The sequence below is a fragment of the Vipera berus genome (assembly GCF_964194415.1).
Source record: "Vipera berus genome assembly, chromosome: 7".
In the NCBI taxonomy this organism is placed as follows: domain Eukaryota; kingdom Metazoa; phylum Chordata; class Lepidosauria; order Squamata; family Viperidae; genus Vipera; species Vipera berus.
Window position 1 is genome coordinate 46,669,443 of NC_138209.1, and position 22,167 is coordinate 46,691,609.

The 22,167-nt window shown below is 41.6% G+C and overlaps 1 protein-coding gene across 1 annotated transcript in view; it reads right to left on the reverse strand.

Moving 5' to 3' along the window:
- The window catches only part of STOX2 (storkhead box 2), a gene marked incomplete at both ends in the record, with an annotated part of 82,843 nt that extends 61,034 nt beyond the window's left edge, over positions 1-21,809 (reverse strand). The window contains one exon of the mRNA XM_081332105.1: positions 21,644-21,809. Coding sequence (XP_081188231.1) covers positions 21,644-21,809 — 166 coding nt within the window. The remainder of the gene's footprint in view (positions 1-21,643) is intronic.
- Positions 21,810-22,167: the final 358 nt, after the last annotated feature.

A 22,167-nucleotide genomic window follows, 5' to 3' on the forward strand; every position in this document is an offset into this window, starting at 1 on the left:
AAGTGGTTGCAGTCAGCTATTCCTGGCACATCCCAAATGGTTCTAGAGTAGGCAAAATTGCACCATCTCATTCCAAAAGTAATAAAACAGTGAATTATTTGACCATGCAAAACACCTTGCTGGGGATGAGCAATCAGAGTAAGTGAGAATTAGAAGACTAAACTCTGTTTATTAGCCAGATTAATACTGTGGGCTATTTCCTTTCTTTTGATTTGTGTTGGAGATGTTTAATTGTGCAATTAAACTTTTAATGCACTCATTTGAAGCAAAACCAGCTATACATCTGTTTTCTAATTTGAATCAAACAGTGAAAGCTATGAACTGTATATAAGCCAATGTTCAATTACAGCCTTTGTGATTATGCTCATTATGCTTTGGGCAAACACCTTTTTACTAGTTCTTTGTGCAACCTAGAAACCAAATCCCTCCCTTAGGTACCATTTACACAGCTGGTCATTCACTTGCAGTGGGTCTCTTCTGTGGACTGGAGGAATGAATGAGCATACCCATCTGAGTCCTAGGACTTCAACTTTCTCTCCAAAATCCATAGTGTCTACCTATAGCTTTTCTTTGAAGTAGTATTTGTCCTAACACAGTCAACCGTAATAATGTTAGTATGCCATGCCCACTCTACTTTTCACAAAAATTCTGGAAATATTAAGCCCATAGGACCAAATGAAGGGGAAAAAACCCCCAAAACTAAAAAACGAACAAACTGTTCCTTTAGAATATACACAGTCTCACTAAATAGAGGATGCCTGACTCTCTGACTGCTATAAATATATGATTATGGATGTTTGGAAAGCTTTGTGCTATAGTTTGCGGGGAAGTTCAAGGCTGATTACAGAACTGAGGTTACAAACTAATTCACTACAATGTGCAATTTAAAAACAATGAGATGTTTTAGATAAAATTTTTAGCCAGAATATATTTGTGGAATACCTATACTCCATGTCTAGAAAAAGAAATAAAGAATTCTTTTGAACTGAGAATTTTTCAGAGTGGAATTTCTTGTCATATATTGGATTATATAGCCTGAAACAATAGAAATAAAACCTTAAATGACTCTGACAGGAAAATCTAAAATAATCTTATATCTACAACAAAGAGAATATGCAAATGCATGGAGGAAATGCATGGCTTACCGTATATACTTGAGTATAAGCCGACTCGAGTATAAGCCGAGACCCCCAATTTCACCCCCCAAAAGTGGAAAAAGTTATTGACTCGAGTATAAGCCGATCCGCCGTTCTGCAAGCCTCTGCCACCAGCAGAGGCTCGATCCGCCATTTTGCAAGCCTGAATACACAGGAATACCCTGTGTGGCCGCGGCTCTCGGGGAAGCCCTGGCTGTCCGCTTCCTCGCTCCACGCTGCCATTCGGGGCCCGCGCGTTCCCCGGGCAAATCGCGGCGCCCAGCAGGCGAGGAAACACGCCCGCTCCAGTGGCCCCCCCTTCCCTCAGGAGACGCGAAGCAAGTGACCGCCCGGAGCTTACCGAGGACTTGCGCGCGGCCGAGGCTTCGGTGCTTCCAGGATCGCGCGCACCTCCCCAAACCTCCCCAAACGTCGGCAGGTCTCCGTTCCTCCTGCCGACCTTTGGGGAGGTTTGGGCGCCTCCCCAAACTTCCCCAAACCTCGGCAGGTCTCCGTTCCTCCTGCCGACCTTTGGGGAGGTTTGGGCGCCTCCCCAAACCTCGGCAGGTCTCCGTTCCTCCTGCCGACCTTTGGGGAGGTTTGGGCGCCTCCCCAAACCTCGGCAGGTCTCCGTTCCTCCTGCCGACCTTTGGGGAGGTTTGGGCGCCTCCCCAAACCTCTGCAGGTCTCCGTTCCTCCGCGCAGACCTGCCGACCTTTGGGGAGGTTTGGGCGCCTCCCCTAACCTCGGCAGGTCTCCGTTCCTCCTGCCGACCTTTGGGGAGGTTTGGGCGCCTCCCCAAACCTCCCCAAACCTCGGCAGGTCTCCGTTCCTCCTGCCGACCTTTGGGGAGGTTTGGGCGCCTCCCCAAACCTCCCCAAACCTCGGCAGGTCTCCGTTCCTCCTGCCGACCTTTGGGGAGGTTTGGGCGCCTCCCCAAACCTCCCCAAACCTCGGCAGGTCTCCGTTCCTCCTGCCGACCTTTGGGGAGGTTTGGGCGCCTCCCCAAACCTCGGCAGGTCTCCGTTCCTCCTGCCGACCTTTGGGGAGGTTTGGGCGCCTCCCCAAACCTCCCCAAACCTCGGCAGGTCTCCGTTCCTCCGCGCAGACCTGCCGACCTTTGGGGAGGTTTGGGCGCCTCCCCAAACCTCGGCAGGTCTCCGTTCCTCCTGCCGACCTTTGGGGAGGTTTGGGCGCCTCCCCAAACCTCGGCAGGTCTCCGTTCCTCCTGCCGACCTTTGGGGAGGTTTGGGCGCCTCCCCAAACCTCCCCAAACCTCGGCAGGTCTCCGTTCCTCCTGCCGACCTTTGGGGAGGTTTGGGCGCCTCCCCAAACCTCCCCAAACCTCGGCAGGTCTCCGTTCCTCCGCGCAGACCTGCCAACGTTTGGGGAGGTTTGGGCACCTCCCCAAACCTCGGCAGGTCTCCGTTCCTCCGCGCAGACCTGCCAACGTTTGGGGAGGTTTGGGCGCCTCCCCAAACCTCCCCAAACCTCGGCAGGTCTCCGTTCCTCCGCGCAGACCTGCCGACGTTTGGGGAGGCGCCCAAACCTCCCCAAAGGTCGGCAGGAGGAACGGAGACCTGCCGAGGTTTGGGGAGGTTTGGGGAGGCGCCCAAACCTCCCCAAAGGTCGGCAGGAAGAACGGAGACCTGCCGAGGTTTGGGGAGGCGCCCAAACCTCCCCAAACGTCGGCAGGTCTGCGCGGAGGAACGGAGACCTGCCGAGGTTTGGGGAGGTTTGGGGAGGCGCCCAAACCTCCCCAAACAGGAACGGAGACCTGCCGAGGTTTGGGGAGGTTTGGGGAGGCGCCCAAACCTCCCCAAACGTCGGCAGGTCTGCGCGGAGGAACGGAGACCTGCCGAGGTTTGGGGAGGTTTGGGGAGGCGCCCAAACCTCCCCAAACAGGAACGGAGACCTGCCGAGGTTTGGGGAGGTTTGGGGAGGCGCCCAAACCTCCCCAAACGTCGGCAGGTCTGCGCGGAGGAACGGAGACCTGCCGAGGTTTGGGGAGGTTTGGGGAGGCGCCCAAACCTCCCCAAACAGGAACGGAGACCTGCCGAGGTTTGGGGAGGTTTGGGGAGGCGCCCAAACCTCCCCAAACGTCGGCAGGTCTGCGCGGAGGAACGGAGACCTGCTGAGGTTTGGGGAGGTTTGGGGAGGCGCCCAAACCTCCCCAAACAGGAACGGAGACCTGCCGAGGTTTGGGGAGGTTTGGGGAGGCGCCCAAACCTCCCCAAACGTCGGCAGGTCTGCGCGGAGGAACGGAGACCTGCCGAGGTTTGGGGAGGCGCCCAAACCTCCCCAAACGTCGGCAGGAGGAACGGAGACCTGCCGAGGTTTGGGGAGGTTTGGGGAGGCGCCCAAACCTCCCCAAACGTCGGCAGGTCTGCGCGGAGGAACGGAGACCTGCCGAGGTTTGGGGAGGTTTGGGGAGGCGCCCAAACCTCCCCAAACAGGAACGGAGACCTGCCGAGGTTTGGGGACATTTGGGGAGGCGCCCAAACCTCCCCAAACGTCGGCAGGTCTGCGCGGAGGAACGGAGACCTGCCGAGGTTTGGGGAGGCGCCCAAACCTCCCCAAACGTCGGCAGGAGGAACGGAGACCTGCCGAGGTTTGGGGAGGTTTGGGGAGGCGCCCAAACCTCCCCAAAGGTCAGCAGGAGGAACGGAGACCTGCCGAGGTTTGGGGAGGCGCCCAAACCTCCCCAAAGGTCGGCAGGAGGAACGGAGACCTGCCGAGGTTTGGGGAGGCGCCCAAACCTCCCCAAAGGTCGGCAGGAGGAACGGAGACCTGCCAAGGTTTGGGGAGGTTTGGGGAGGCGCCCAAACCTCCCCAAAGGTCGGCAGGAGGAACGGAGACCTGCCGAGGTTTGGGGAGGTTTGGGGAGGCGCCCAAACCTCCCCAAACGTCGGCAGGTCTGCGCGGAGGAACGGAGACCTGCCGAGGTTTGGGGAGGCGCCCAAACCTCCCCAAACGTCGGCAGGTCTCCGTTCCTCCGCGCCCTGCCTGCCTGCTTCTTTCCGCTGCGGAAAGAAGCAGGCAGGCAAGGCGCGGAGGTCCGGAGACCTGCCGACGTTTGGGGAGGTTTGGGGAGGTGCGCGCGCACCTCCCCAAACCTCCCCAAACTTCGGCAGGTCTCCGGATGGCGGTGGCTTGGGAGAGGTGCGCGCGATCCCGGAAGCACCAAAGCCTCGGCCGCGCACAAGTCCTCGGTAAGTTTTTTTGTTGACTGGAGTATAAGCCGAAGTGGAATTTTTCAGCCCAAAAAGTGGGCTGAAAAATTCGGCTTATACTCAAGTATATACGGTATATAGAATTATCAGTTAAAATATCTTAACATGTATGTATGCAAATGGACTGAATCCAAAACACTTATCACCTAATAAACGCATTACTCATTAAGGTACAAGGAGATCAATTGAACATGCTGCCACCCAGAATGGAGTCTCTGGATCTCCCCTGACCTCCGTTCTGGGAAACAATGGCTTGGAGCAGTCCTCCAAGGCCTTGATCCAACCTCTGGAGGCATGCTGAAACCTCTCCCGACCTCCGTTCTGGGTGCAAATGGCTTGGAGGACCCCTCCGAGGCCTGGATCCAACTTCCAGAGGCACTGTTCCGGGTGCAAATGGCTTGGAGCAGTCCTCCGAGGCCTGGATTTCTGTTCCGGGGTGGCGGCCATGTGTCTCTGGAGCTAGGGGGGTGGAAGCAGGAGGCAGGCACCACAAACAGCACGAGAGTTCAGGCACCCATTCTCTGCAAAAGAGGATCGGTGCCTGAACTTGCATGATATTACAACACCCAGGGGCTTCCAGCGACTTTCTTGTCCCTCAAAAGCAGGAACCGCGGCAGAGAGGAGACAGATCTTTTCAAGGTAAGTGAGTCTGACATGGCAAGAAGGGAGGGGGAAGCATGAGGTATCTTAATGGGTTGGGGTGGCCTTGGGGGCCTGTTCCATCACTAGGCTTCCCATGGCCTTCCCCACCCTGAGATACCTCATGTTCACTTAATGATCCACATGTGTTTTAACGAGCAGGGAATTTTCTCATTTCAGGTAAAAGTTTACGAGTTGAATGTGCAGGCTCCATTACACGCATAACTCAAGGACTACCTGTAGTTTTACTACCTGTTCATGTCGCAAGAAAATCCAAAATGTGTATGCATTTTTAGCCTAAACAACAACATGTATATTTTTATAGAAATTATGCATTTAAATACAGATACTGTGGAAAAATGTTACTTCATTCTTGAAGGACTGAAGGTCTCTTTCAATTTAAGACAGTCTCTTAGTTATTTTTCATCTCTCCACCTAATGAAGGACTTCTATACTGAGAAATTCATTTTATACGTCAGGAAAAGTGGCAGTAGAATTTCTCTGATACCTCTTAAGGAATCTGTTTAAAAACAAATGCCCCTCAGCTTCATTCAGTTTTACTTATAGAGAATAAATTGACATTTTGTTTTCATACTGCTACCTGACCTGTACAAGTCATTTTATCATTTCAGACTATTATGTTTGGGCAATATCCCAAATAACACAAATAAAATAAGTAAACATGTGACAGCATTCAAATGAGATACTGTATATATTTTTATTTTAGGACTGAACTGGTCATTAGGAAAAAGACATCATGAGTGGCTGTATTCCAGTTGTGCAACATCTTTCCTGAAATACTGGTATTTTACAGGCATCAGATCAATGCTTTTTTTAAAAAAAAATTCCAAACTTTTTAAATAAGTATTTTAACAAAGGCTTTGGGCAAGGTTTGAGGGCTCAGGAGACTTCTGTAGGGCTACAGAAAACAATGACAGCATCTCACCAAATTTGGCCAAAATTCTTAAGCCTATATTTTCAGAAGCAGAAGAACTTTAGGAGACAAACTGTGACCACTCTCCAGCCTTGAAATTTCCAATATCCCAACACAGGGACCAAACTCACACTACTGACATTCAATGGTTTTGCCCAATAATTTTGACAGTGCAATCTTGGGATAGCTGGGAACTATAGGTAAGTTGACTGGCCATTATATGGGGAAGTTTGATACTACTTTTTCTTCATCCTGATTTTAGGTTTTATTTATGTTGGTCTATGGCTGTAATAAAGATTTGATTTGGTTTTGATTTTATTCAGATTCCAATTTCCTCTTAGGTTTTATGTTAAATCTTTTTACATCCTATAAGATATTTTTCTATAAATATTCCAGACTATATGATAATCGGTGATATAACATATAGAAAATACACCTCCTGAAATTTACTTAACAGTAAAAGTTTCCTTTGGCCTTTAAAACTGTATTATAATATCTAATATTAATCTATAAATTTTTCACATAATTTAATTAACCCTGTGGAACTCAAGGAAACATATCAAAGCTCAAAAATATTCCTTGTGATACAATTGTCCTGCCAATCCGGTATCAATTACGTGCATATATTCTTTCACTTAGGAACTGTACAACACCAAAATAGATTGCCCATTAGACTCAGAATGCTCCATTTAATTTCAGATTCCTTTCTTTGGGCAAGCAATGGTCTCATGAACAGAGTACTACTAAAAACATGCCATCATGCTTTGTACTACTGTGTTATTTAAGATAGGGATGGCAGTCTTCAACAGAAGATCCCATTTACTTCCTTGTATTTTAATGAGATGAATATGCCAAGGATTGCAGGTAGTCATACTAAACAGCAAAAGTTGGGTTTTCTGACTGTTCCTGTTTATTGGAAGGTTTGGTTTTTTCATATATTCATGGAGTGCAAAAACATACATGGCCGCTTAGAATGTAGCGGCTTGGAATTCAGATTCCCACAAAGGGTCTCTAAATCTTCTTCCCACAATTTCTGGGGAAAATCAAATAGGCATGGTGCAACTTTACTTAAGAGAAAGTCTCTCTGCCACTTAATTATCTTGGAGGAAGTAAAGAAAGGAGGGAAATCTCGTTTCTTCAGAAGCCTGGTCTGGAAGATATGTGGACCAAAGGATAAATCCTTTTCTCGGAATAACTATCACCAGTTCACAAATTTAACAACTTCATTACATATAATGAGGTCAGAAATTTAGAACATGATTGAAGAAAAAGACATAAAAGAAAAAAGAAAATGGAAAAGAAATCACCTTTAGCCCAGAATTCCACATAAGCACCATGCCAGACCAAGTCTATGCAGCCCAGATTTCAGTCCCTAAAACAAGATGTAATCTATACTGAAACAAACTTCGCTAACCTTAGTTTGCTATTCATTGCTCTATCCCAATTGCTGCTGGCTGGGCCATGACTCTTGACTTTCAACCAACCTGGATACGTAGAAGGAGGAAATACCAAAAGAGAATGAAAAATGGACACTGCTTTTTTCTCTTCTATGTTAGTCTCCAAGAGGGAAAGCTGCTCATCTGACTGGCTGTTAAGCATTTGATTTCCCAGGCTTTGGTGTTTCTGTCCATTACCTGGATTGATGGGTTGTCACTTTTCATTAACCTTTTCAGTCACTGAACTTCTTGAAATGGAATTTCTGCATATTCACTACAATATGCAAGTCAACTTAAGGCTTGGATAAAAATTAACTTGTTTTTAATCTAAGTCAAAGGAGTTCTGAGGTCCTTAAAAAAGGAAGTAAAAGAGAGGCTATCCACTCGTTTAAATCAAGCCCCACAGCCTGTTCATAAACCAACTGGCAATATTTTGACCCTAGTCTCTCAAATTCAGAACCTCATCATAGAATTAAAGCTGTATCTGGCACAATTAAGTTTACTAGAGCTTATGTAAGGTATATAAATAATCATATAAATTTCCTTTTTATTAATTTATACTATTTCTAGCTGCTTATTGTGCAACAGCTCTGTGGTATATTAAAGTTTATGGAATGGAAGAAAGTATTCCATAGTAATTCTGCTAACTTACAACTCGGACAGTTTTACTCCAGTAACTCATAGACATATTGCTTATTCTCACCCAAATGTGTGTGAATGGTCACCATGCAGTCTTTTCCAGTATTTTTACACCCAGAGTATTTTTAACATGAAGGAAGAAGACTTTTATATCCACAAGTGAACAACACAGAATGCTCTAGTGGCAGGGAATCTTGAACTGAAGGCATTCAGAACAAAGACCAGGCTTATGCAAGTCAAAACAAAATTGTAATTATGAGCAGAATGGAACAAACATATGCCCAAATTTAGCTTGTCCTTTTAAAAAGATTAAGTTGAAAGTTATATTCTCCTATATTAGGATTTTTAAAAAAATCTAAAACAGGGGTCTCAAATTGCCATCCCGCGGGCCGGATGCGTCATGGCGAAATCGCACCCACACCATTGCCGGCAATGGAAAAAAAGTTGTGATATGTCACAACATGTCACATGACGTTGCGAGTTTGACACTCCTGATCTAAAAGATTAGAGCAAGGGTCCCCAACTCCTGGTCCATGGACTGGTACCAGGCCAAAAGGGCCAAAAGCATATGAAGAAACCCACTTTAACAGAAATGCTTCAATACTCAGGGTTATAATATGCAATTTGGAGGTGCGTGATTGATTTTTTTATATATACACATATATACATATACTCACATACATATAATATACATACATATATTATACAACACTGAAGGTTTTTAAGAATTTGACAACTATTTTTCTGAAATAGTATGGGGTTTCCTGCTTGAGTAGGGGATGGACTAGAAGCCCTTCAAGATCTCTTCCAAATCTGTTTTTCTGTTATTCTATTATTCAATGTTGCAATGCTATCGCTGGAAAATGATCTTTCCTTTAATTCTGCTCTTAACTATCCAATATAAGGAAATAGCTACAGGACATAATAAACTGTAATTAGAATTGGAAATCAGCAGAAAAAAAATGGAAGAAATTGCAAGAAGAAAGGAATTTTGATGGAACCTGAAATGGAGAATCTAAAACTAGTATTTAAGAGATGAGTCCTTATGACTGACCTTGCTTCCTCAGACATAAACATTCTCATGAAGGCCTTTCCTTTGTTTCAGCCATGCCAGAAAGCTGTGAAAGAAAAACAGGCGGCTAACCATTTTCCTCACCCTCACTTGCACTTTACATTTCTAGTAATCAAGAACTATCTACCATTTAGGAATGATTTGAAATAATTTTTGTTTTTAACAAAAAAAAATCATGGACATAGAGACTGACACTCTCATATGTTTGAGCTTATCCCCACAGAGGACCCACAGTATATATGTATCAAATGTAAATCATATGAATTATTAGAAGAAAAAGTAAAGGGTCTAGAAGCAACTCTAGCCACTTTGAAACTCAATGAACAAAGTGAGAATCCCCAACCTAAACAAGAAGACTACACCAAAATTAAACACAATAGGGAGCAACAGCTTCTGTAAAAATGTATGAACAAATATATAAACAAAAAGAAAACAGAAAACTGGTAACACCCAAATTGAATACAATAGGCAACAAACAGCTCCCCCCCCAAAATGACCCAATATATGAACCTAAAGAGGAAGACCGATGGAAACACGATATTTTCAGAAAAAAACAGCAACCAAGAGCAAAGACAATACTATCTACCTTAGTATCGAGTGAAGCCCCTCTGGAATTGAACATAGCCTCCCCCTGGAAGAAAATATGCAGACACCTATAAAAGAGCAGTCATTAATAGTTTCTAAAAATGAGACATAACCCAGCATCCCTGTGACAGAAAGAATACAGTACAGTGGTATCCCAGATTTCCTGAGGGGGAAAAAAGGCAAATATTGGTGATAGGAGATTCAATTCTTTGGGGAACAGAAACTATAGTCTGCAGACCGAACAAGCAATCTAGGGAAGTATACTGTCATCCTGGAGCAAAAATAAAAAATGTAACTGAGAAACTTACTAAAATAATCAACCTCACGGATTACTACTCCTTTCTTCTCCTACACATGGGAACCAATGCCAAACAATGAATCTAAAAACAATAATAAGAGATTATGAACACCTAGGAAGAAAGTTGAAGAATTAGAGGTCAAGTGGTGTTTTCATCTGTACTTCCAACAAAAGGCCAACATCCAGCGAGGGAGCAAAGGATTTTAGAAACAAACCACTGGCTTAAAAATTGGTGTTGTCAAGAAAACTTCAGTTTCTTAGACCACGGTCTGCATTATCTACATGAAGAGCTACTGGTAAGGGATGGAGTGAACCTCACAAGAACTGGAAAGAATATATTCATAAAATGACTGGCTCATCTTATCAAAAGGGCTTTAAACTAAAATTAGGGGAGAGGGAGGCCAATCTTCTAGACCTTTAGAACCTGATTCCAAGCAAAAACCACTAGATAACCAATCATATAAGGAGGTAGGGAGGAAAAACACAGTGAAGTAGAGAGTGATGGAAAGGATGGAAAACCCAGATAAAAAGAAGTAGCTATAAGAACAATAAAATAAAAAAATAAAAAAATAAAAACATACCCAAGATCCATAAAAGACTCTGATGCCTATACACGAACGCTCCATGTTTAGGGAATAAACGGTGAACCTGAAATACTAGTACATGAAGGTAAATATGATATAGTTCCCATTACTGAAACATGGTGGGATGAAACTCATGATTGGAATGTACTATGGAAGGATACAAAATATTTAAAAGAAACAGACCTAACAAAAGAGGAGGTGGGTTTGCATTATATATAAAAGATCACTACACCTCTACAGAAATCCACAAAACCAAGGATGAAAACCTCCTAGAATCCATTATGGGTCAATATAAAACAAAAAAAGAATGACATTGCTATAGGCGTATACTACAGGCCACCCAACCAAGCAGAAGAAATAGATGAACTTTTTGCTAAACAACAAACAAATGTTAAGTAGCAAATATATACCAGTAGTAATGGGAGACTTTAACTACCCAGATATCAACTGGGAGATAAACTCTGCAGTAAGTGGGAGATCAAACAGATTCCTAACCAATCTGACAACTTTGTCATCCAAAAGATAAGAGTAGGGAACTAGAGGAAAAGCTATACTAGACCTAATTCTTACTAATAGACAAGAAGTGATAGAAAGAGTTGAAATTGCCGGTACTTTGGAGAGAGTGTCCACGTCATATTGGAATTCAATATAATGCAAACCCAAGTGATAGAGCATAATACAGCCAGTGTCTTAAATTTTAAAAGAGCTGATTTTTAACAAACTCAAAGAAAGCTTAAGAAAAATTTCATGGATGAAAATTCTAAAGGGGGAAACAACTCAAGAAGCATGGGAAACTCTGAAAAGTATGATCCTAAAAGCCCAATCCAGCACAATACCCCTGAAAAAGAAAAACAAGAAATCCAAGAAGAACAAGTACAAAAAAATGGAAAGAGAGATATATAAATAAGGCAAAAACACCAGCATATAGCCCAAATCTGCAAAGAAGAAGTCAGAATGAACAAAGACCTTCAATGAAAGTCAACGATAATAAAAAAAATATTTCAACATATAAATAACAAGAACAAGTCAAGGAAATAGTAGGTCCACTTAAGAGAGAATATGGCAAGGAAGTAACAGGCAGTAGAGAGAAAGAAGAGCTACTTAACTCATTTTTTGCATCATTTTTCACGCAAAAAGAAACTAGAGCCCAACCTACCAAAAATCTAACTGTAAAAGACAAGACTAGAAACAAAAATTAAAATAAGGAAGAAAATGGTTAAAGAAAACCTATACAATCTTGACGAATATAAATCACTAGGACCTGGTGGTTTTACATCCTAGAATTTTGAAAAAGCTGGCAGATGTTATCTCAGAACCATTGTACCACATCTTCAAAAATCCTGGAACACCGAAGAATTACCTGAGGATTGGAAAAAAGCTGATGTGGTTCCCATCTTCAAAAAAGGGGAAAAAACCAGACCTAGGAAATTACAGACCAATCAGCCTAATATCAATACCTGGGAAGATACTGGAAAAGGTAATCAAAGAACAGATCTGAGAACATGTAAACATAATATAATAAACATATTATAACAAATAGTTATAATAAAAGCCAGCATGGGTTTGTTAAAAACAGATCCTGCTAAACATCTTATTTCATTCTTTGAGAAAGTGGCTAAATTAGTAGACCAGCGAAATGCTGTGGACATAGTATACTTAGACTTCAGCAAGGCATTCGACAAAGTAGACCACAACCTACTTCTTGGTAAGCTAGAAAAATGTGGGATAGACAGCATCACTACCAAAGTGATTTGTAATTGGCTGACAAACCGTATTCAACAAGTCATCCTTAATGGCACTGCATCTACATGGAGAGAAGTAAGAAGTGGGGTGCCATAGGGTTCCATCTGAGGTTCAGTACTCTTCAATATATTCATAAATGACTTATGAAGTCAAATTTGCAGAAGGCACTAAGCTGGCAGGAATAGCCAATACCCCAGGAGAAAAGCTCAGGATCCAAAAAGATCTTGACAAACTTGAACAATGGGCTCGATCCAACAAAATGAAATTTAATATGGAGAAAAGCAAAGTTTTACACTTAGGCAGGAAAAACCAAAGGTACAAGTACAGATTAGGCGAAATCTGGCTTAAAAACAGCAACTGTGAGAGAGACCTTGGAGTCCTACTTGTCGATCATTTAAATATCAGCCAGAGGTTGCAGCCGCCACCAAAAAAGCTAATATAATCCTTGGTTGTATAAACAGAGGCAAAGAATCCCAAATCACGTGAACTATTAGTACTGCTTTATAAAATGTCAGTAAGACCACACCTGGAATACTGCATCTAGTTTTGGTCACCATATTATAAAAAGATGTCGAGACTTTGGAAAAACTGCACAGAAAAGCAACTAAGATAATTAAAGGCCTTCATAAAAACATATGAAGAACAGTTGCAGGATCTGGGTTTGAGTAGTCTAGAGAAAGAAGGACTGGGGTGACATGATAGCAGTATTCCAGTATTTGAGAGGTTGCCACCTGTAGGCAGGACAAGAAACAATGGATGGAAACTAATAAAGGAAAGAAGCAATCTGGAACTAAGGAGAAACTTCCTAACAATGAGGACAATTAACCAGTGGAGCAGCTTGCCGTCAGAAGATGTAGGTGCTCATCCCTGTAAGTTTTTAAAAAGAGATTGGACAGTTACTTGTCTGAAATGCTTGAGCTATGGGTTGGACTAGAAGACCTCCAAGGTCCCTTCCAGCTCTATTCTGATTGACTGAAATATGTAAATGTCCAAAGAGGTGATCAAAAAAGTTCACAATACAATTTGGTATAAAGCCATCCTGTTCTAAAATTGACACCCTTATTTTTGAGGGGGGAAAAAGACAGGCATCATATTCTAAAACTATGTTAAGAAAGAAAGAAAGTGTTCACATTCAGCCTAGAACTTGCCTAGCCCTGCAATAAATCAACTTCCTTCATCTGTCAGGCACTTAGATGGGATCTTTCAGAAGATCTCTTTAGCTTTTTGTTTTAGTGACATCCCTGCACCTGTTGCTCCCTGATCTACTTGCAGCATAATTGTCTACTAAGGCAAGTTCAATAGTCTTTGTGGAAATTCAGATAATTTACATCAAATATTTTATTTCTTGTGGTTTTTAAGTTATATCTCAACACTTGTTTGACAGGCTCTTAGTTGCTACATTCATACTGAGCACTAAAAAGAAACAAGCCAAAAACAAGCCATTAGTATTGTTACATGCAATCACTGTCTATGTCTACTTAAGTTTCTGCAGATGTTATTGGAGTTGTTTGGTAAATATGTGAGATATGTGATGAGAAAAGCACATCTTTCTTCCCCTGTCCTTACCACTTTTTACAGGGGGATGATCCACAGCATCCCGTCATACAGCATCACAATCTGGTTTGGAAGCATCACTGCTTCAGATAGGAAGGCGGTGCAGAGTGTGGTAAGGATGGATGTAAAGATTATTGGCAGTTCCCTCCCTTCCATCCAGGACATAGCATATTAGCGTTGCTTGAGCAGTGTCCGCAAGGTTGTCTGGGACACTACATATCCTCTTCATGACCTGTTCTCTTTGTTACCTTCTGGAAGGAGGCTTTGTGGTATCCGGAAGTCCATTCTGGGCCTGGGCAACAAACATTAGCTACCAGTTCTCTCGAACTGGTGCAAACTGGCTGAATCCCACCACTGGCTTCACCTATTATAATAGGGGAAGTTCAAAATTTGAATGTCATGGCAATATCCTGCCCTTTTCACCCACCAGAGAAGTGTGTCAGAATCCATCCTTTATGTACTTGAAAGCTAAACTGTTTAAGAACTTCTGCTTAAATTTTCTGTTAAGCTGCTACAGTTCCTCAACTCATGCTGAGTTAAACAAGCATTTTCATTAATTCTGTTGAAATTAAAGAAATCACATTTTATACCAGAGTAAAAAAAAGTTCTTCTTTTTATTGGTAAGCAAGTGGTTGACATACTGAAAAAAAAATACCAGTTCTTTGTTGTTGTTAGCTGCGAGGTCGTGTCCAACCCATCGCAACCCCATGGACAACATTCCTCCAGGCCTTCCTGTCCTCTACCATCTTCTGGAGTCCATTTAAGCTCACGCTTCAGTGACTCCATCCAACCACCTCATTCTCTGTCGTCCCCTTCTTCTCTTGCCCTCAACCTTTCCCAGCATTAGGCTCTTCTCCAGTGAGTCCTTCCTTCTCATTAAGTGGCCAAAGTATTAGAAGGATCAGGCCTTCTAAAGAGCAGTCAGGGTTGATCTCCTCTAGGACTGACCGGTTTGATCGCCTTGCAGTCCAAGGGACTCGCAGGAGTCTTCTCCAGCACCAGAGTTCAAAGGCCTCAATTCTTTGGCGCTCGGCCTTTCTTATGGTCCAACTTTCACAGCCATACATTGCAACTGGGAAGACCATAGCCTTGACTATACGCACTTTTGTTGGCAGGGTGATGTCTCTGCTTTTTAGTGTACTGTCTAGATTTGCCATTGCTTTCCTCCCCAGGAGCAAGCGTCTTTTAATTTCTTGGCTACAGTCCCCATCTGCAGTGATCTTGGAGCCCAGGAAAATAAAATCTGTCACTACCTCCATTTCTTCCCCATCTATTTGCCAGGAACTGAGAGGGCTGGATGCCATGATCTTGGTTTTCTTAATGTTAAGTGTCAAACCAACTTTTGTACTCTCCTTCTTCACCCACAACAAGAGGCTCTTTAGTTCATACCAGTTCTTAGCAACAGTAATTTTACATCATCCACAAGCATCCTGGATGCACAAAATTCTTATATTGTATAGTCATCAAGAAGAAAAAAGGATAAAATTTTGAAAAATGTCATGGAGGAGGCAGCATGTAATCTTTGAGTCGATGATTGCACAGGCAACAAAATCCTGAACTTTAAATATCATTTTTTTTTCTTCCTTGTAATCTTGTCTGATTCTTGGAGGTTGCCTCAACAAGTACCCGTAGTTTTCCCGAGGTGGTTTGCCATTGCTTCCCTCCTAAAGGTGAGAAAGTGATTGGCTCCATGGTCACCCAGCTCGCTTTGTGCTCAAGAGGGGGGACAGAACTCATGCTCTCCCAGTTTCTAGCCTGATGCCTTAGCCACTCTGCCAGACTGGCACTTCTAGATTAGCTTATTAAAAATATTCACACTGTTCCCCAACACATTTAGAAGTGTTCTTATAGAGAAGTTTATTTTTATTTTTGGAAGCAAAATTTTAAAAATTAAATAATGAATAAAAGGAAAAAAAGATCCATGTATTTTAAGCTCTTACAATGTGTAAAAATCCATTAATCGGAATAACAGTAAACGGATTATTAAGAAATTATAGATTATAATAGAAACCATGTGCTCAATGACATCACATAATGCAGTAAAAAGAGGTAGAAGAATCATGGGCTACAATTATAGTTCCCAGCATATCTCATAATTTGACCACACTTCCTGAGACATCATCGATCAAATAACTATACATTCTTCCAGGTATATACTGTGTATGGAGATCCGTGAGCGCTCATGCAAGTCACCTTTAAAAGCAAAAGATATCATTTTTTAAATTTATATTTAAATACCACTATCCCATGGATTCTGTCTTCTAATTTACTATTCCAATAAGACCACTATGCAACATATAATAAAAATAACCACATACTCATGCTTAGCAAAAAAGAAATTTTAGTAATACATTCTAAATAAAAAATATAGCACACATTCTAAGCATCCTACTGTCTCTAACCTAAACTTTTACAAGCAAGCACCAACTCAGACAAACAATCAAACAGTAAACAACAGCTTAATCAAGGAACTAAGAAGAAAACAACGCCCCCACCAACACTGACAGGGTAACCCACTGAATATAAATAATACAGAGCAAACCCCACCCACTTCTACCACTGACAATGATACCTATTTGGGTAATGAAACATTTTTTTTTAAAAAAAGCCAAGCTTAGAGAGTACCAAGGACCATACTATTCATTTTCAGTATAAAACTAAACATTACTCCACAAAACATATTCCGTATAAGGCAGGGTCCCCACCCCCTGGTCCATGGACCGTTACCAGGCCACAGCATGCCAGCAACCGGGCCGCACAAACAAGCAAGGCCCCATCCATGGGATGCAGGCAGCACACAAAACCATGCCCCCCTCGGTCCGCGGAAAAATCTCTCTCCACATAACCGGTCCCTGGTGCCCAAAAGGTTGGGGACGTCTGTTATAAGGTATATAAGGCAAGAAGGGAGGGGGAAATAAGCACTGGGTGGTTAAATCTAGATTCGTCATGTATCTAGTAGCAAGCTTCCAGATACTAATATTCTGTCTTTCTAACCAAAGGCCTACTGATGAGAAACAAATTAAGAGGTATTCATTTTCACATCTTTAAACCTTCCCAATAGGAGACTGGGATACTTTTAGATATGCTTCATCAATTATTGTAATTCCCAAGTGAAATTCTTAGCATAACTTCTTCCATTAACTTTAGTTAGTGCATCCGTTCTAATTGTCTCCTGGAATGGGATAATGCTTCACATTTATCCTGCTATAGAATTATCCAAGCAGAGATACTAAAATGTTATATACTAGGTGAGTTTTGAAAAGCACTGGGCATTTCAACTTGTTCAAAATAGGACATCAAAGCTGTTAATTCAGAAATACATCTTACTAGAATTCAAAGATCTGCTGTAATGTTCTGGGGCCACAATATTTGAAAGACTATTTTCCCCATATGACATGGTCAATCATCAACTATCATAAGCTCTGTTATAGACTTGCCTTTTCAGACAATAAATTACTATGGATCAGGCTACAATTCTAATTACTCTTATCCAGTAAAATTTCTTTGGTGTCTATTCTCTTAATTTGCAAGTTTTTTGTTTTAATTGTTTTTCTGTTCAGACATTGATTTTTAAAGTGTTTTTCCTTTGTCATTTCACTACATACTTTTCTATACACACACAAATAAGAGACATATCACTGTAAGAAAGGCAACTTGCCAGCAAGCTGTTTGCCCACGGCAACTTCAAGTCATCTTAGAAGAGCATATACTCACTTGGCAAGTTATACAGTTAAACTAAGCAAAATGTGAAAAGAGGATAATTTCCAACTTAGATAATAGACCAGGTGCACAGGAAGCACTATATTTTTAATCTATCCTATGGGTTATGCCCTACCTAGCTCTCAACTTGGAATAAAAGATAGGTGATGTCTACAATCAGTAATTATACTTAAAGCTATTAACTAATGCCCCTTCTAAGTAACATTTTTATTGACTTATTTATATACATTCTTCCTCCAAGGAGCTGGAGCACTATACATATTCCTTATTTACTCTAACAATGACACTGTGAGATTGGGTAGGCTTATAGCAAAAAAAACCCTGATTAAAATATCACCAAAAATGACTTAGAGGTGACGTGAATATAATTCTACATCTGATAATCTAACTACAAAACTATTCAAAACAATAAAAAACCGTTCACGCTCAGTAGTGGAATCTTGTTGAGATAATTTTCATTTGGTGCTTGCTTTTTCTTCATTGTAGTATCATTCTTTAATGCAGAGGATGAATAAATTTAGTGCAAAAAAAAGGTTAGGATTTCACAACCTTCCAAAATAAAGGCATTTTCTATCATACAAAAATATGATGAATCCCAATCATTTCAGATGAATCAATTTTATACAAATGCATGCATTACAGCTCTAGAATAAAATGGATTCCAACTTTTTATTTTGATATAAGGTAAAACATTTATTAGATCAAACTTTTTTCTACTGTCCAGATAAATATTCCAAAATCTGGAAGGTTAAACAATAAGAAGCAGTTAGTGAATTAATTTATTCCTTAATTTTAGAACCATTTCCACATTTTAAGTTAGGTAACCCCTTTTTCATCTTAAACCACTTAGGTTCTTGTTTTAAAACAAAACAAAACAACCTGAACGGGCCTTTTAAAAAAATATGTTCAGTACAACACTAATCTAATCTATTCATTACCAAAGTTAGCATTGAACATCTATGTTCCAAATAAGACCTTAATGGAACTAATAGCTCATCCATGAAAAGTTTCCAATAACCCCAAAACTACTTTGGTATAGATATGAGAAAAGCAAAGAAAATAAAAGATATATATACTACCAGGGTATTTACGGTAAGTTATAAAATTAATGAGGCTATTCAAAATTTGTCTCAAAATACAAAACATAAACATGTTGATTGTTCTACTCTTTGTTTGGAAAAGTAAAGCCAGTGAGTTTTCCTATATGAAATTTCTATTTCCAGCATGAAATAAACAGATGAATAAAGCTCTACAAAGCGGTTGCTCAGAAAAGCTAAGAAATTTTGGATTACAGGTAGTCCTTGACTTACAACTATTCATTTAGTGACTAAAATTACAATGGCACTGAAAAAAGTAACCTATGACCATTTTTCACACTTTTGTTGCAGTATCCTCGTGGTCATATGATCAAAATTCAGACATTTGGCAACTGGCATGCATTCATGTGATCACCTATTGTGACCTTCTGACAAGCAAAGTCAATGGGGAAGCCAGATTCATTTACGACCACTGCAGCATCCCCACAGTCACATGATCAAAATTCAGACACTTGGCAACTGACTCATGACAGTCGAAGTGTCCAGGACACTTTTGCAATCTGACAAGCAAAGTCAATGGGGACGCCAGATTCACTTAACAATTGTGTTACAAATTTAACAAGTGGAGTGGCTCACTTAACAACTGTTACAAAAAGTCACAAAATGGGCCAAAACTCACTTAACAAATATATTGCTTAGCAACAGAAATTTTGGGTTCAATTGTGATTGTAAATTGATGGCCACCTGTATTTTCTATTGTTTTTCTGAAAAGTGACCAAAATTTTAGTATCAAATATTATTCACCATAACACAATATTTCAGATACCTGTATTAGTGAAAGGAAAAAAAGTCTTACAGATAGATTGACTTGGGAGATTTAGGGAAAGGAAATGCTTTGCTTGTATACTTTAATATTATTAACCTACCTAACAATCATTTCCTAACTTTCTCTTCTTTCTTCCTGCAACAACTTACTGAAGCAATATTGCAACAATATCAATAGCAATTAGTCTGAATAACAGGAAATGTATAACATTTTGAGTGACAAAGAAAACATTTGTATTCACAGTCTGTCAATTTTATGCAAGAAAGCTTCCTATAGATTTCCTGCCCCAAGGAGGCCTTTAAAAGTAGCCAGGATTTAGAACATAATATTCATTCCTCTCTAAAGAATATAAGAAAAGACAAAAGACACAATTTTTAACGTAAATTCAGAATGAGGTTAAAATTACTTTTTCAGTTACAGCATCACATATTAAGTTTGCTTTATATAACTTCTGATATACTCTTAACAATTATAGAGTATTACTCATAGTTGATGTGTCAGATGCTCCTTTCTCACCCCCCCACAGACACCATATATTTTTGCACTGTTAATTTTTCAGACTTTGCTGCCAGTCTAGGGAGATGGAACATTCTGTTTTACAATGTCCTAACCCAACACAAGTAACTGTAGCACCCACAAACAAGTTCATATAAATTTCAGTATTGATGATGAGTTTAGATAATACAACTGCTCTTCAAATTTTGTATTTGAATTTGTATTCTATTTCAAATGTATCTTAAGCTGTTCCCTAGGGATTTTATATAAGTAACATGAATTACATGCATATGATAAACTTACCAACAACACAGATTTGCAGAAAAAATATGGAATTGTTAATTCCAGTGACACAAAACCAGATGACAATGCAGTTAAGTACTAGTTACTCTAAACTAATTTTTAAATTAACTAAATAATAAATTAGTAAACTCCCATTCAAATTTTAGGAGTATATAGCATGAGCCAAATGCACTATTAAATATATTGAAGCAACAATATTGCAAACAGTGTGGCTGGTTTTTATTTTTCTGACTGCATGCCTATATGGCAATGTAAAAGCTTGTAGACCAAAACTCGTTGAATCAAGATTTCCATAAAATATTTCTCCTCTATATTTACTGCTACTGACAAAAGCCTGTTGACAATATATTCTAACCTTTAAAATTTACTGCTTATTAGAAAAAACATAATTATTAACAAAACAAATTAAGTAAGCAAGTTACACACAACCACTAACTTTAATGGGCCAGAACAGAAAGAAAAAGCTACTCTTTGCCTATTAATAGTTCATTTTTTTTATGCTGAAGCAAGTTTAATTCCCAATAATAAAAGAAAATTTAATACTATAATAATGAAATCTCAGACTAAAACTAACCAAGAATTAAAACAATAAAAACATTTCCATGTTATTATGTCCTTTCCAGTAGTATGCAAGGTATTTCGTTCGATAATTCTTGACTGAAAGATCAAGAGGTGCCCTGATACATAGCTTTCTGCAGCACTGTCATTCTGTTGTGTTCTGATCTTGTTATGCATGCACAAACATGTTAATGCAGTACCCATTATTACTAAAGAGCTTGCGTTGAAGCAATAGATAGGGAAAGCACACACCATACACACCCCCAGACACTCTTCCCTTCCTACCCGCTAATGTTTACATATGTGCTCATTTTTATCAGCAAAACAGAACTCCCCCTCAACCCGCCCCCAATCAAATGGATACTGGAGACAATATTCCCAATAAGGCCACTACGGCAGGGCCACTTCCAGACGGAAAATGAAATCCAGAAACGCCTTTTGAGATCATTGCATTTAGGTGGAACAAGAGACAGCAGTATCTGGTTTGATCATCCTATGGTCAGCCCAGCGGCGGGGATGGTGCTTGTGGTCTCACAAAGGGGTGCAACGTTCCAAACGCGGATTTGAGCATTTCCTTCTCTCTCCCTTTATTGTAAGGGAGCTGGAAGGTTTTTAATTCCATATTGAAAAGGCCCTGATTCAAATAAATATCTTCCCGAGGTACAAAATGGTGGATGCGAGCTTTAAAAGAAATAGCCTCCTTCATTGCAACCTATGCTAATCAGTCGCAACCCCTTAACACGGCGCGGGGAGATAAACAAACACGCCAGACCAGCCCTTTGAAACGGGCAGATTTGCATGTACGTGTGTACACCTAACTCACCACCCCCACAGATACTGATGTTACAAACCTGATGTCATGTAGCCCCGTGATGCTTGAGAGAGGAACGCTGGTGGGAAATGTTTGTGCAGGCGGTAGTCCTTCTCGCTGCGGGACCTCATGCGGTCTGAAGCCCGGTCAGAGAAATCCGAGCTCGGCCAGGCTCGCCGTAGGGTGATACTTCGGGTCTTCTTCATGTTGAGGCTCCCCGCAAGCTAATTCCGCACGAGCCACCGCGGCGGCGGCGGCGGCATGAACCAGGCAGGCCTCCCGGCTCGCTTTACCTCAGCCTCCTCACAGGCAGCGGTCGGGCTGGCAGCGCAACGCGCAACCTGGAGTCCCTGCCTCGTCCATCGCGGTTCCTCCGTGCTTGATCTCCCTCCCGCGAAAGAGCCCGCGTTACGCACGCCCCATAACGCATCCCCCTTCACGGGCACTCCAACCAGCTTCCATCCCGAGTCATGTGGAGGAAAGGCAAATGGGGCGGCTTCGAAGGCGGCGGCGGGGGAAAAGCAGAGCCCTCGACGGCGTGTAAGAAGCGCGGCGCTTCCAAAA